The sequence below is a fragment of the Amblyomma maculatum genome, chromosome 3 (assembly GCF_055883805.1).
Source record: "Amblyomma maculatum isolate TAMU_Amacu chromosome 3, ASM5588380v1, whole genome shotgun sequence".
NCBI classification, from domain to species: domain Eukaryota; kingdom Metazoa; phylum Arthropoda; class Arachnida; order Ixodida; family Ixodidae; genus Amblyomma; species Amblyomma maculatum.
Genome location: NC_139346.1, coordinates 103593956 through 103610290, shown reverse-complemented (window position 1 = coordinate 103610290; position 16335 = coordinate 103593956). Strand labels below are relative to the sequence as shown.

At 44.7% G+C, this 16335-nt stretch overlaps 1 protein-coding gene across 1 annotated transcript in view; it reads left to right on the top strand.

The window, feature by feature from the left end:
• LOC146195459 (uncharacterized) overlaps nt 1–16335 on the top strand; it is a 58777-nt gene that overhangs the window by 3562 nt on the left and 38880 nt on the right. Inside the window, exons 2-3 of the mRNA XM_084596804.1 lie at nt 7312–7470; nt 14295–14509. Of these exons, the coding sequence (XP_084452930.1) occupies nt 7347–7470; nt 14295–14509 (339 nt within the window). The 5' untranslated portion in view covers nt 7312–7346. The remainder of the gene's footprint in view (nt 1–7311; nt 7471–14294; nt 14510–16335) is intronic.

The window sequence follows — 16335 nt, the reverse complement described above, 5'->3', positions numbered from 1 at the left end:
CTCCGTCACAGCAGAAGGGTCGAAGTGGCGCAGCAGGGGTGCTGAAGTTAGGGAAGACTTGAGCAGATTGAAAGAGGATTCGAACTCTGGAGTCCACACAAATTGCGAATCCTTGTGCAGTAGAGAAGCAAGGGGTTGGGCAAGTTGCGCAAAACCAGCAATGAAGCGCCGAAAATAAGAAGAGAGGCCAAGAAAGCTCCGAAGACTTTTCAGGGTGCGTGGAGTTTCGAAGTCGCGTACTACAGCAATCTTCTGTGGATCCGGTCTGATACCATCCTCGTTGACAAAAAACCCAAGATCTAAAGTTTGTCGCTCTCCACAATGGCACTTCTTCGAATTCAAAATGAGGCCCGCTTTGCCATAGCATTCAAGAACATTATGGAGCCTCTCATTGTGCTCTTGGAAGGTCTTTCCAAAAACGATAACATCATCAAGATAACACATGCATATTTCCCATTTGAGTCTACGAAGGATAGTGTCCATAAATCGCTCGAACGTCGCGTTGCATAATCCAAAGGGCACTACATTAAATTCGTATAAACCATCTGGTGTTAAAAAAGCAGTCTTCTCACGGTTTGATGGATGTAGAGGAATTTGCCAATAGCCAGATCGCAAATCAACAGAGGAGAAATATGACGCCGAATGCAGCCAATCGACAGCGTCATCATTGCGAGGTAATGAGTATGTCTTTCTTTGTTACCGCATTCAAACGATGGTAGTCTACACAAAATCGCCAAGAATTGTCTTTTTTTCGCACTAAGATCACAGGTGCTGCCCATGGACTGGAATATTCTGGAATGATTCCTTTCGGCAGCATTTTTTCCACCTGTTCTTGAATTATTTTGCGCTCTGCCGGGGAGACTCTGTAAGGTTTTTGGCGGCTAGGGTGTGCGTTTCCTGTGTTAATTTGTGCTCTAGCCGAGAAGCTGGGAATTGGCTACCCGATCCGTTTGAGGTAAAGTCGAACACTTGGGCATGCGCTGTCAAAATGTCTTGCAGCATACGACGTTCACTAGATGGGAGCGATTTGTTGACCATGCCCTCAAACTCAGCACAATATTCAGTCTTGTCTTTCGCCGCTCCTGTGAAATCGGAAATAATTTCAACGGTATGAGTCACGTAATTCTCAAATCTCGCGAGAGTCAAAGACGGAAGACGGACAGGCTCTTCTGACACGTTCACAGCCCACAGGTATGCGCGACCATCCTCCGCCTCCACAACCGAGCGTGGCACCAAAATATTTTTTTTCGCTCCATTCGAGACATCTGGCTCGACGGATATTGAATGTTTACCCCTGAAGGATTCAGATGACTTCACGGGGAGAAACGTCGCCTTCATCGCAGGCAGCAGCACATCTTCCTTCAGGGCGAGAACTCCTTGATGACTCTGAGACGTGTTATCTACCAATGCGGGGATAATATTCGGCTGCAAATAAATTTCACCGACACTAGAGTCTAAAGTCGCAGCACACTCGCGCAAAAAGTCAACACCCAAGATAACGCCATGCGTGGCACGTCTCAATACCAGAAATTTCGTCCTATAGCACTCGTCACCGACAACTGAAACAGTGCACCGGCCAACCGGAAATAACGTTTCACCCCCAACTCCACAAAACGTAGTGTTCTTGTCCCACACAAACATAACTTTCTGTCGAAGGCGGTTCTTAAATGAAAAGCTCATAACTGACACAGCGGCACCAGTGTCAACCAAAGCATCCGTTTTAACATTGTCTACACACACTAACACTTTGTTCTTTAGCATGACGATAGGCAGAGGTATGCGTGAAATTGACCGTCCGGCGACCTTAACTTCATTGGTTGCACCACCTAGTTTCCCAGCGGTGGAGAAACAAAGCGGCGACGTGGGGATGGCGAACGAGGTTGTCGCTGCGGCGGGGGAGTGATGCTGCGATCGGACACAGGGTAGTCATTCCGTGCATGGCGTTGAGGCGAAGAGGGCCGATAGAAGGTAGCGGGTGCCTGCTGCTCCCACTGGACACCATTTGTGAAGCGTGGTGCTCGTTGGACAGGGGGTGCGCTGTTCCCATGATGATACGGACCTCGATGTCGGGTGGTAAGGTACATCGAATTTTATACGTTGCCGCTGAATATCCAGCTCCTCGCGTATAATCCTCCTGATCATAGAAGCGATGTCTTCAGCCTCTGGAATGTCGATACCGGCAACAGTTGTGACATTAAGAAGACGGCCAAATTTGGGTGCTATCCGACGTGCCTGTAACGCCTCAAATACCCGGCACTGCTTGATGACATCTGCTACTGTGGCAAGGGTGTCCCGCGAAATAAGGAAGTTGTACACATCCTCAGCAATCCCCTTGAGAAGGTGACCTACCTTGTCTTCTTCTGACATCTGCCGGTTTACAATGCGACAAAGTTTCAATATTTCCTCGATGTAACGCGTGCATGTCTCATCGGGCAGCTGGGCTCTCGTTGATGCTCAGCGAGTTCCTTCTTCGCAAGGGTATCCCCAAAGGACTTCGTAATTTCTTCAACGAATCGGCCCCAGGTCGTCAGGATTTCTTCGTGGTTATCAAACCACTTCAGATCCGTGCCAGCCAGGAAGAAAACAACTTTGTACAGACGTGCGATCAAATTCCAGCGGTTGTACTTGCTGCATCTTTCATAATGTTGGAGCCATTCCTCAACGTCATGTTCGGGCTCACCGTGGAACGTACGCGGCTCTCTCTGGTGGGAAAAGGTCGTCGTCTCTTCAGGTCGCTGTTCATGAGTCTGCGTCGTGAGGGTGGTAGCCATTCAAAGGTAATGTTGAGGAGATAAAAGCGGCAAACCTGCTACACGACGGCTGCGACGAGGTACTGGCGGATCCAGAACGTTTTTACCCAGCGCCTAGCACCGAATGTAACGGATGAAATGGTTTTAATACAGGAGAACGTTGTATGAAGGACGGACGTACACGGCTCAGAAAACCCAGATCAGTCTGCGCGCGGCTCGCTTCCCCTGCTTCTTCTTCTTCTCTTTCTGCTGCTTGTCATGCGCCGCTACGCGGCGTAACAATATATTCAAAGCCTGCTTTTGTGGTACTAGTTTGTTTGCTGAAAAATAAGCAAGGAGAGCCTTTAAGCACACCTGAGGAATCTCTTGCATGAAACACGGCACATGTGGCAAGCAAACAGGCCATGTGCGTGACACATACATTGCTTTATTAAAATAAAAAGGACTGTGGCGTTTTTCATCGCGAGAAGGCTAATAATCTTATATAGGCTTTGAAGTGAATGCATAGCGTTAGGCAAAACCAAATAGGTACCCCTTACGTGTGAGAGCAGCGGAGAGAAATGTGAGATGCAGCAAAATTTTGTCGTGTGGTCTCCGAGACAGCTTGCTTTTCCTGGTCTCCAGATAAGCATCCTGAGTCAGGCACAGGCCTGCAGGTTCTGTATGAAAACACTTATGCATCTACCACAGAACCAGCTAGCACTTTAAATGTGGGATCAAATGCTGTACAACAATGCGTTTTATAATAGGAATGGTTTATTCCAAGAATGTCGGAAAAGGTGACATCGACAATAGAAAATGCCTTCACGTCCTATTCTACACAAGCAAGGAACATATAGAGGTTGAAAGATGCGAGAGATGCTGCCATACTGCACTGAGACAATTGCTGTAAGACGAGGCACTTTCTTTACTCGCATAACGCAAATAATTGTTTTTGTAAATGTACCTACGCCTACCCATCACCTAAAACATGCAACTCAAGACTTGAGGAAGTGTCTTGAAGCGAAGCATCTCCGAAGATTGTGCACGTAATGTCTGCCGTTTAAACTAACTGACACGAATAATGAGCTCAAAGACAACAAACAACTCAACCTACGGGGATTACAAGCAATAAAAGATTACTCCATTTAATTCTTTCAAGGCCTGGAATAATTTCACAAACAGAAGTATGGGAAGAGAATAAATTGGCAAGCGTTATTTCGAATTTAATGCAGTCAGACGAAGTGATGGAGGCAGTATCATGATGAGAATACAAGACAACACAAGAATATAATGAGAAAAAATAAATGAAAGAATTAAGGCTGACATCGTCCCCAGCAGAATCATTGGGAGGCAGGAATGATGGTGCAATAGTAACCTGGCGAAGGTGCTACTGGGACAGACGTCCATGCACGCGGAACCCAACTCTAGCTACACACTCTCGTTACTCGGGCCATTGACGATCAGTTCAAAAAGAGCCTATAATGAGAGGCTAGCATTTAAACAAATGGCAGCCAACCCTTCACCACAGCGATCACGCCGTGAACACATCCGATCTGAGGAAAGGCCAGAACAAAAAACGTCCTACGTTTAAGGCATGCCTTGATGATCTCTCGCTGTCATCGCCTCGACGTTCCTTGCACTGCCGCCACACCGTATCACTCCTCGAATGTTGCGCTAATGAACCGTACACAGAAAATTACAAAGCATAGCAGCGCTCTCAAAAGTGCCCCGTCTCGCACAGCCCAAACTCTTGAGCTAGCCACGGTGGAGCCAGCAGACCGCCATTGCTGCGTATTGGAGCAACAGCGTGGATCAATGATTTTTCTATAAGAGCGAAGCGTTTGCAACGGGAGGACAACTAGTGCCCTCGTGCGGATTCAAATCTGCGTTTTAAATATTATTTATTACTAGACTTCAATGCTCATTAATATGTTGAAAAAGCGTTCTTGCATGCTGTCCAATTCGAAGCCTAAATGAATACTTAACATTTCGAGAACGTCGTTTCTTTTGGTTGGGAGATCGTTTGAAATATCTGTTATACCACGCAGCATGTCTATTGGAGTACACACGCCGATGAGGGTTAAGAAGATGAATAAGCTAAGACATTTATTTGTGTACACGTACCAGTTTTTTCTATTGAGCGCTCAATATAGCCCGGTAAAATTCCACTCGTAACAATATAAAAACAATTGGCCCAGTTCCTAAAAGCTATGAATTGAGCTTTTTCATAGTCGGAAATGGTCTGGGAACCTTCTAGGCCATGGTGCATTCGATAAATTAAACGCGACATCAAGATATTCTTATCGCCCAGGAAGGGAATATGTATTCAGTCGGACATGTTACGTTCAGATGATGTTACTACAAGATGTGGACAAGCGGAGAGGCTATATACTAGGATATATACGTCTTGTAAAGAACAAATCTGCGAGCCATGATCTCGCCCAACGAATGACAAATCCAGTCTTCTAAAAACACTGGCTTATTCCGGATACAGAAAAAGCTCTTTGCAAGGACACAACATTAAAAGACAACATTATAATTTCAATATAAGCGTGTTTTAAACTCTTGCTGTATTAGAAGCAATGGACCATGCAAATATTCAGACAGCAGGCTAACAACTTACAATTCAGAGAAGGAATACGAACTTTTCATGCACCTATGAAAAAATGTAAACGAAGACAAACAGGAGTCAAAGAGGAGTTGTAATGGCGATGCTGCAACACAGGGAAGTGACGGCCGATTTTATGGGAGGGACTTTGATTTCCTGGACAGTGGAACCTACAAAAAAGCTGGTGCATTTTACTGTGATGAATGTCAAGGTCCTTATAATAAACAATATCTACCGCGCAGTCCAGAAGGTGTTCCTTTGCACAGTAGACCTCTGAATAAATTTGTCCGCAATGTCACTGACATTTATTTCAAGCACGAGCTCTTTGTGACATGGAAAAGTGCTAAGTGGTTTATTCTACATCGTCCCATTGTTGAAGTGACATACGTTTGAACGCGACGGAATCAGGAAACCTGTCTCTAACTGCACAATGTGATTGGAACAATAAAGCAATTTTGACAATCTTAGCCACATCGGGCAAAAGATCTCACATTTGCACACCGCTATCGCCAGAAAACATCTCAAAAATGTCCTCAAATGCCTTTATTGTTCTTTTGCGCTGCCTTAAAATATCTATGAGCATAGCGCAGTGAAGGTTGAGCCGTTCACGCCCAAGATGTGTGCCCATAGTATTCCAAAGGGTACGTGCTATCACAACGTCCTGTCAAAAACCGCTCAATCTTTGCCATGTGCTGCCGCATATCTAGTAGATACCTGTTTTTCGAAACCTTTACCAGCGCTACGACGGGAGACGGAAAAGAGAAGGAAGAACAAGCGCTTGCTTGTCCCCTGTCGAAGCGCTGGTAAGTTTTTTAAAGATGTACTAACTAGCGGTAATGTCTGTTTTGGTACCTGTTATTTAGCGAGGAATGTGTGTGTCTGCCACTTCGTACAACCTCTGACGCTATACGACGAAAATACGTAAGACTCGTCGTCATATCGACGTGGAGCCTTCATTTGCCTTGGCGCGGAAGCTTCTTTGTCTTTAACGTGCAGTTGCAATTCACGTGCTTCTGCATGAGTCACGTCCCTATATCGGTAAAAGCCTTGCTTCCTAAGCACACCAAGACTTTCCCTGAGAGCGTTCAGCATTATGTTCGCCTGATCAAATCTCAATGCTGCCTTCTGAAATGCCAGGCTTGCTGCATATAATAGGGAAAATACGAGTGTTGCGAGCTGGAACAAGAGTATGTCCGTGTGAATGTGAATGTGACAGTCCGTAGCTGAAGATATGCTGCCAACTGACCACATCGCTCAGTCTCCGAGGTAGGGGGCTCGAGGCCTTCAGCCCTCCCCCCCCCCCCCCTCCTCTCCGTAGTTAGAGCCCATGCAGCGCGAGATGCTTGTGATGGGGCTTTAAAGATTGGAGGCGACGTACACTTCCGTTTATGAAAAGACACGCAGCAAAATATTCGCATGTAATAAGCCTGCAACGTGCCCTTTTCACTGCCGCAGTGCTCACAAATCTCAATGAGGATCAGACCCCCCCCCCCCCCCCCATAGTTGGCTTAGCAAATAACTTTAAGCTTATATATCGAGTTTGGCGGGATTTCTCATTTATGGCACCTAAATACGAATGGGAAAAGCGGCCTTCTTATTGGCAGGAAAAAAAGCTAATAATTAATTTGCGAAAATATATCTTACTTGCTCTTTTTCCTAGCGTTAGACTATAGGCTTCAAATTTGAACAGTTATCAGCTCAAACTGCTTCTGCCAAACGAGTCTTCTTTCTTCAGTTTTATTGTTTGAATGTGAAATGTAACGCCACTGGCTCTTAGAAAAGAACACGAATTTGTCACCCCATACCAAGAAAGTTTCTTGGCCCCCCTCAGTTTTTCAGGCCTGACGGCTGTGTGACGGAGTGATTATTTAAGACTACCTACTTAACTTTCTATAATTTAGTTTTGAACAAGGCTGACCTGTCGAGGTTTTGCGCTGCCCATTTCTCAGACCCGCCCACGTTGCTTTACAGGTTCTTCGAGCAATCCACTGATATGCATCGTCGAGATGCTGGCGACTCCAAACACTGCTAAGCTCGAAGCGCTCATGAAGGAGAACCTATGCAATCTGTATTTCACGAAGGATGCGGTGGGAATCGACGCTCAAACGAAAATTACTTTTGCCGGAAAAAGTGAGGACCACACATTTGTCTTTCCTGCGCCAGTACTTGGAAATAGCATGCCACGTATAGCGCGTGGCGGCCTTCGATGATAGTCTCTTGCTTATGATCATGCTGCTAAGTTATGAATAACGCACGACACAATTCGGATGGAGTGTTCGAACTACTAAGCGACTTTTTTTGTGCTCACACGTTGACCGGAGAAAAACACAATTTTTGAGCTTCCAAACGAGCACGAGGGAAGCTGAAGGTTGCGATTATTGTAAATCTCCGCTACATGTCTGGGGATCAGTGGGGATCGAACCTTGCACCTTTCTCATGCCAGCTTGCGCAACACGGAGATATAGGAAAGCGCCACGTAAATGCGGCCAGAAATGATACATGTTGCTTTATGCTAGGGTTAGCTGATGTTGGAACATAATGGCATACTTTGATAGCAATAAGGATAAGAGTAGATACATATAACGATAGAGCTCCTGCTTTGCTGCAGCAAGATTGGAAACTGCCGTCACGCAAAGAAAGGAACTAGAAAAACAGCGCATTAAAATTAGCTAGATTAGGCAATCTGATAGTTAAGCACTCAGTCCGAACTCACGGCAAGCTGGGTGGCAGAGGCGAAGATCCGCTGGCGCCTCGGCGTAGCCCACTTGATTTAAACATTTTCGGAAATGCCACATCCAAGTTGGAAGGTCCCTCTTTCCTTCATTTACATTTGTTAACGCCGGCGCCACTGATTTTGCTAGCAGGCCTTCGTCACTGTTGTCACTCGGCGGTGAACTAGCACAGTTTTATGTCTATTTTTACATCGAGCCTCGCGAGCACGATGAGAGCCCTCAGCATCACCCACAACGCGGCGGCGCCATTCACGCGCACATTTTTTTTGTTCATTTTGTTGTCTCCACAGTTGTTAGAAAAAAAAGAAAGACTGTCTAAACACCATCTTATTAAACCTTATGACCTATACCCGTTTATGACATATAGCGCTTCGCTAACGCGATGGTGAAAGGAACACACAAACTGAAGTGACTTAGCGAGGTTCGAGGGTAATTAATATGTGTGACACTGGTGTAGAGCCTTATTGCAGTGACGATAGCACAAGGTGTGCCGATTAAGGAAAAAGCATTTCCAGTTGATTATGTATTAAAGCGATAGTTAAAGGCGCATTCCCCACACAATTCACAGTTGGTGTTGTGAGCAAAAAACCACGAGCATGTTTCTTGAAGGTTATTAGTTGGCAGATAACATCACTCGGCACTGATTGGCGGATGTTCTCTGAATTTTTACTGATTGTTATGCTCATTAAAAGTTTTCTCTCTCTCTCTCTCTGAAGTCATGAGACCACGGGAGATACCGAATTTGGCAGGCGGGGCGAACAGGGGCTTTCTTTGCAGAAGACATGACGAGGAGACAGAAGCGTTCAAGGAAAAAATCGCAAAGATATGTGTTCACATTGTTCCAGAATACATTGAGAGAATGAGGGCAAGAATGGGGCCAAGCCAAACACAACTCAGCCCTACGCACTTAAATAGGGGCTTTCTCTCAGGGTCCTTCCTTTTCCCTCCCATCAGCAAAGCTCTTTCTTGGGAGCTCTCTTGCGGTAGCATCGCTGAACCTGATTGGACGCAATCCTAGTTGATGGGGCTGCCTTTCTGTTAATTGCTTCTTTGTTTGGAAAAGACGATTTGAGCTGCAGCGCAGAGTTCTTTTGTACGTCCAATGGCATCACGCGTATACACAGGTGCCAGCCGTTATCAAATCCCTTAGGAAGGCTGGCCACTCTTGACGGACGCTAGGCTTGGCTGTAGTTTCTCGGTCCGCAAGAAGCACGGAATGGTGTCTAAGTATCCATTGCACCGAAAATCACGCGCAAGCACACAAACACTACCCACAGAAGAGAAGCTGTCAACAGAGACACTTCCTCCCCTCGTCTCGGTAGGCGAAGTCCATACCTGTGGAGTAGAATGTCCGAGGCACGGATCGAGGGGTTTCTCTCGCGGATGGTTTTGCCTCGAGGGCGGGAATCTCCAGTTCCCTCCAGGATATCTGCCAAATGGGTGCAGTGACCGCCAAGGCCCACGTGATGAACACACGATCATAACAACCTTCAGCCGAAAACGCCTCTCCAGGCAATTTCAGGCATGTAAGTCATTGCCAAAATTTGCCGACCAGAGATTTCCTTTTTATCCATATAGCCGAGCTCCTGTAGCATTAGCGCAGGTCCTATTCACTGAAGAGGAAGAACCAAAATGCTTTCGGTTTGGTTTGTGGGGTCTAACGTCCCAAAAAAAACTCAGGCTATGAGAGACGCCGCAGTGAAGGACTCCGGAAATTTCGACCGCCTGGCGTTCTTTAACGTGCACTGACATCGCACAGCACACGGACGCCTTGCTTTTTGCCTCCATCGAAAAGCGGCCTTTTTTCCCCCAAGAATGCAGGATCGAATCCTTGGGAACAGTAGTCGAGCGCCGTAACCATTGCACCATCCCGGCGTAGTCAAAGTGCTTTCCTTCAGGAGGTTAACAATGCTGGGGAGGCGTTACGACCCATACGGTTTGGCTTTGAAGTAAAGCGTCTGACTCCCAAACTTTTCACTAAAATCGTACTTAGTGCTTCGCTAAAGCGGGGTTCCATATCTACGTCGGGTGGTCTTACACATTGTGGTAGTTTACAACGGTAGTGTTACATATTATGTGTGATAACAGATTTACAATTTAGGATATTTGTTAATCTTCGTTTGACACTATAATAGACGCCGTAGTGGAGAGTTCCGGAAAATAGATTTCTTTACCATACTTTGACATTGCACACCACATTGGTGCCTTGCTTTTACCCACTATTGAGGAGAAGCCTCCGTGTCCTTGCGTGCAGCTATCGAACGCCTTAACCTCTGAGCCATCGCGGCGGTTCGGATTGGTGATTTATGTGAGGAAGGAAGTGCATGCCTCTCGGTGAGGCTACCCACAGGTAGCCGGGAGACAACAGCCATTTTAGTTGTTGCTTTGTACCCTTAAAAATAAACTTAAGTGTCTTCCGGCCAATTTTTTTCATCGAAATGTCGAGTTCGACATCGTAAACCTGAATTATGACGTTGGAGTTTCCGACGGAAATTATTTTTGTGCAGCTTTTTTTTTTTTTTGCGTATTTACAAGTTCTGTATCTGTCGCCAAACTGTGTTGTGACGTCGCAAGTAAGGGTACGATCACCCGAGGGTACTAAGACTACAATAATTGCACGGTTTCACAGTTCTGTTTTATCCAATCACTGCGCTAGCCTACTCAAGATAGGGCATTGAATGTGAAAGTAATGCCGCCCACTTTCTCCGGCCTTGATGGTGCAGTGGTTAGGGCGCTCGACGGCTGTGCCCAAGGGTGCGGGATTGAATCCCGGTGGCGACAGCCGCTTTTCAGTGGGGGCGGAAATCTAGGCGCTCTTGTACTGTACGATGTCAGTGCACGTTAAACAACCCCAGGGGATGATATTTCCGCAGTCCTGCACAATCGGCGTCTCTTATGGCCTGAGTCGCTTTGGGGCGTTAAACCCCACAAACCAAGCCAGCCAAACAACTTCGCTTGATTTCCAGTCATTCATTATTTCACTGGTGTCGAGGGACAAGGCGAAGATGAGTTGCGGGATGTGGCATGTAATATGTTTCGGGCTTTTAAGTATATTTGCAGATATGGTACCAGTACTTGGTGATGCAGATGGCTTGATACTTTCGTGATATAAATGACTTTGATTTCCCTCAGATGTAATGGCAACAGGTGGCATCGCAAATAAAATTGAGGCTTGGTAAATTGACGCAGTTTTCAGCTGGTTCGGGGGTGAAAAACCGAGGTACAATACGAATTCCTTTTTTTTTTCGGAACACTCGGAAAGCAGAACGCGCGTCTGTCTACCCTCCTTAAGGAAATATTGCAGGAACAGCCTTTATGGGGCATTAGAAGATATGAAAACCTCTTGGGCTTAACCTCCTGAAATATAATTTTCGTCAAAGTGTCTCTTGGATTATAGCACTGTATTGGCGAAGGCACTGATAATATTCGTCTCATTTAGCAGATGATCCGGAGTTTTTGGTATTGTCATAAAGGTATTTTTTACTTCATGATTTTTGGCATGCATTACAATACCATGGTTTTGTAGAATCCCCGCGGATGCATATAAGTGGGGCGTAGGCATAAAGAAGCGATAGGATTTATGTAAAAAAATGTACCAATTTTCAGTCACCGATCTTGTAGGCATAGACAGATGAAAAGTCGTAAGAACTTGTACGAGATCAAAGCTTATGCTAGCAAAGTAAGCCTTATTGTAATAACCGGAGGTATTACCATCGGGCACAGCCGGTAAGCTAAAAAACGGTTGGTTGGTGGGACTTCAGTCGTTAGGCTCAAATAACTAGAAACAGTGATAACTCAGATCGGTGAAAATGAAAGAGATTGGATTAGTTCGGAAGCGGAAACAAGAATAAGGTCTAGAATATTTGAGCCTAGGCTTGGCTCATCAAATGCTTGGAGAAGGTTGAAGGTAAGGACCAGTTCTAGGAAATCTTTTGACTCGCCAGACCAAGCAATCAAAGCCTCCCAGTCGATGCTCTGGAAGTTGATATCATCATAAATCATTAGGTTGGCGTGAGGAAATCAGGATTGCAGGGCTTGAAGTACCGAGTGGAGGTCCGTAACAAAGGAATGAACCATGTCAGGTGCATGGTAACTTGTAATTATCATATCCGTACAGCAAGGAAGTCAAATCTTAAGACACATTAGTTCGCTGCTCCTATTTATCGTTACTAGAGCGAATGCTAGAGTTACCTCTAAAAGAAGCAGGAATGCCAGCTCCCAGGTTACATACAGTCACTTCTGTTACATAGTTCTTGAATCACTTCCATTACATACTCATTGAGTTGCCTTACCTAGCTCGTATTGCAAACGTTGTATGTGTAATCCGTCAACCAGTTTATGTGTACAACAGCTGTTTGACCTAAAAAGGTCATTTTGTGGGGTTTAATATCCCAAAGCAACTAAGACTATGAGAAATGCTATTAAGGAGGGCACTGGAAATTTCGACCGCCTGGGGTTCCTTTAGCTTGCATATATGACATAGCACAAAACACGACGGCATTGCTTTTTGCTTCCATCGAAAAGCGGCCTCTCATCCATCCCGAAACCCTGGGCACCGAAGTTGAGTGTCATAATCACTTCACTACCGCAACGGCAGCCTGAAATGAAATTAGCTAAAAAAATCTCTCTGGACGCGAGTATTTTTCGAATCAAGGCCGACGCAATCCGATCAGCTTTCCTATCTACTGCATCAGCGCAAAATATCCCATCGCCGCATATAAAACTGTCTATTTGTCTATTCTTCTATTTTAATCCCAGGTTGGATCATTACCCTATTTCTTGCGTGAAGCATCGAAAATACAAAATTTGTATAGCAGCCTACAACTCGACAAGGTTTCATTCTGCTCACACGTCAAATGATAAACCTGTTCTTTTATTTATCCAACTGAAGTAAAAATGTGTAATATCAAACTCCACAGGGTATGCGTAGTCCTTTACCCTTGTGATTATGACTATAATAATTCGGCGCTGCTGCAGTGCTGCTCTGTACTGCGCAGCACTGTTTTGTCATTATGTTATTTGTTCAGTGTGTTGTGTCTGTTGCTGTGCTGTTTGTTCGTGCGCCATTTTGTTTCTGTGCTGTTTGTTTTTCATTTGCTATTTAAAGAAATGCTGTATTTAACCTGTGCTGTTCTGTCGTTATGCGGTTTTTTGCCTTGTTTTTTTTTATTGCGCTGTTTTCCGTGTTCTCATTTCGTTTCCCTCGAAGTTACGTCCGTTTCCCGTTTTTATTCTAATAGATTGACTCGGCGTAATGGCGAAAACGACGATTCTGAGCACGTAGTTAACTGGAAATACGGAAGATAATGATCCCCGCCTCCGCCATCCCAGTCACAACGATGTGCTGATTAGGAAACGCCTTATTGATAAGTAGGTAATTGCTCACTGATATCCCCCTAAGTTTAGGCATACGACTAAAAAGAAAAAGCTTTCCCAGACTTCATAGTTAAAGTAAATTTTGTCCTGGTGCAGGACTCTAAAACGGGCTCACCGCCTTTCATAAGCAGTCTCTCATCGAACTGAGCTATCTAGGATGGCCAGCAGATCAGCTTTTAGGGTGAGAGCGAACTGCTCAATAACTTTGAAGTGGAAATGGTGTTTATCGAATGTTTAAGAGGATACGCCAAGGTCAGAATCTCCGGGTTGGAACACTGGACCAAGGTCAATATTTCTTTAACTATGAAAAAAATTTTCTTTTCTAGCCGTATGGTTGCGCTTGGGCGAATGTCGATCGGTAATTAGCCCCTTATTACAAATCTGCTGCACCTTGGGGGACTGCTCTAAAGCACTCGTTACACGCTTTATTTAGGTGAGTGCGAACATCGATGGCGAACATGTTACAAGTTTCCTCGCTCAGGTATTTGAGATCGGGCTTCCGAGTTTCCAGGTTCCGCGTAGAGACATTAGACCTGGTGCAGTGTTTGTATGGACTACATGGCGGAACACGAGATCCCAACAGTAAAAGGCACAAATGAATCATAGTTGTCCGGTATTTGTAACGTCAAGCGACCCATGGAGCCACATTTTCTCAGGCTACGATAATCCACGCATTTAGAATGCTGATGAGCCGAGTTCAAGCCCGAAATGCGTTTCGTATAGCATTTGTTGGAAACAAACCACGTAGCGTAGCTCGTTTCCAACAAATCATTGCATATTGGTTTTTTGCCATCCTCTTGACACATATTCAGTCACCATAAATGTTTTGCCTTGGTTTACTTATAGCGGGAAGAATACAGATTGCAGCTGCACTTGCCGCTGCCTACGGAAATCATGCGGGCGTGCTCCAAGGCCAAGGAGGAGCAATTCACGCCAGCGGGTACTGCTGCGAGGATGCTTTAGTCCAAGAATTCGAACAAGGTGGTAGCCTGAACCCTTCAGGGCTTTACGTCAAGTTACACGGAGGCTGGACTGCGGCGGATGTCCTCCAGTTCATCAGTGTAAGTTTATAGGGCCGAACAATGCAGCCAATTGGACAATCCACGTGTGTCGGGATTAGCGTGGGCCGCATGGCCATAGTGTATGATTATGTCTTCTCGACTGTGCGATGTGTACTTACTCTTGATGTCACAGTTCTATCATAAATGTTTAAAAACATCGTTAAAAAAAGACAATGATAAGCATGCACCTTTTGTGGTTATAAATTGTAGCACCATCTAGAAGCGTTGAATAAAACCAATCTGCTGTTGTCTTCAGTCATTTCTAAAACACCTTTTTAAGCGATAGTTTATGAAACTCGTTCGGTCGAAAAGCCATCGGCGGCGTCCGCGGCGCGTGCGGGAGATAGAATTATAAGCATGCACCTTTCGTGGTTATGAATTGTAGCACCATCTAGAAGCGTTCAATAAAACCAATCTGCTGTTGTCTTCAGTCATTTCTCAAACACCTTTTTAAGCGATAGTTTATGAAACTCGTTCGGTCGAAAAGCCATCGGCGGCGACCGCGATGTTATTGGCGTTTATAAGGTAATTACATCATTATAATTGACTATAATGAGATATATAAACAAATGAAAAAGAAACTTTCAAGGGTGTCAGACTAGTCACGATAGAAAGCGGATGATTGCTGATGATAAGCATCCATGAATAAGAATAGAAAGAAAAATAAAATAAATAAATATGAAAACGAAATAAAAATAAAATAAAACAAAATCAAAACTAAAAGCGGAAAGCATCATCCGTGCGTACAAAACGCTGTCACGTAATGATATTAACGGTTGAGCTTTCGTGCCCCCCTAATTGTTTCTTTTTCTCTCTTAAATATTCAGGTAAAATTACCCATCTAGCAAAGAAGGCAGAAAAAGATGCTTCGACATCATTGCTATAATAGTGGCCAATTTCTTTGCTCACCTGCTTCAAGGTTGCACCGAAAGATCAGTTACATTATTATACTGTCATAGTTAATCGTGCATTAACCAAGTTGCAGTTGCAACTTCAGCCTTGTGGTGCCATCTGGGTTTCCGAACAAATATATTTTTTTCAACAATATGACAACGGATCTGACTTCCTTGTTAGACTTGGGATTGGTCAAGGAGGATATTGTCTATCCTCCATGGGATTGGTACAAGCATCGCCAGAATAAAAAATGTACAGTAATTTGTTATCCTTGAATGTTGCTGCCTGTCTGACAATGCCAAATGAAGGTGCGATGCGTAATCTCTGACCGATTAATAAACCAAAAAGCCCAGTAAGAATGTCAAGTTGATTTCGAAGCGAGCTGTCCTGCTTTGAAGCGAACCACATAATTGAAAACATGATTTAAGCATGCTCGAGAATTGCGAAGGCTAAACTAGGTAAATAGTGTGTGTACATTGTGTGTACGTTAAGCTTATTGTGAATTATCGTTGCATGAAGGGGCGCTAAGAAACATATCACTAGGTATGCATTAAGGCCATTTTTACTGGCGCTACATCTCGCATTGTCAAACCTTCACCTCTGTGCTCATTGCAGCCTTGTTGTAACGGAACTGTTGAAATACAGTATAGTTTTTACTGGATGATGAATGTTTACTCGCACTGGGGAAGTTCAAATGATAATGTTTGATAGGTATGAACAATTTAGAATGTTACATTGTAGTATATACGACCATTCACAATAGGCATAGCGCTTTGCTCCTAAACTGTGTTGACAGCCTCTTTATTCTCAATTAAAACCCTCAGATATTTAGGGAACATTACAAGCCCCCCTCCCCCTCCCCTAGTCTCCTGGCTTATCAAATAATTGACATAAAACAACAGACTGCCTGGTTCGAACGATGAAAAGTAGGT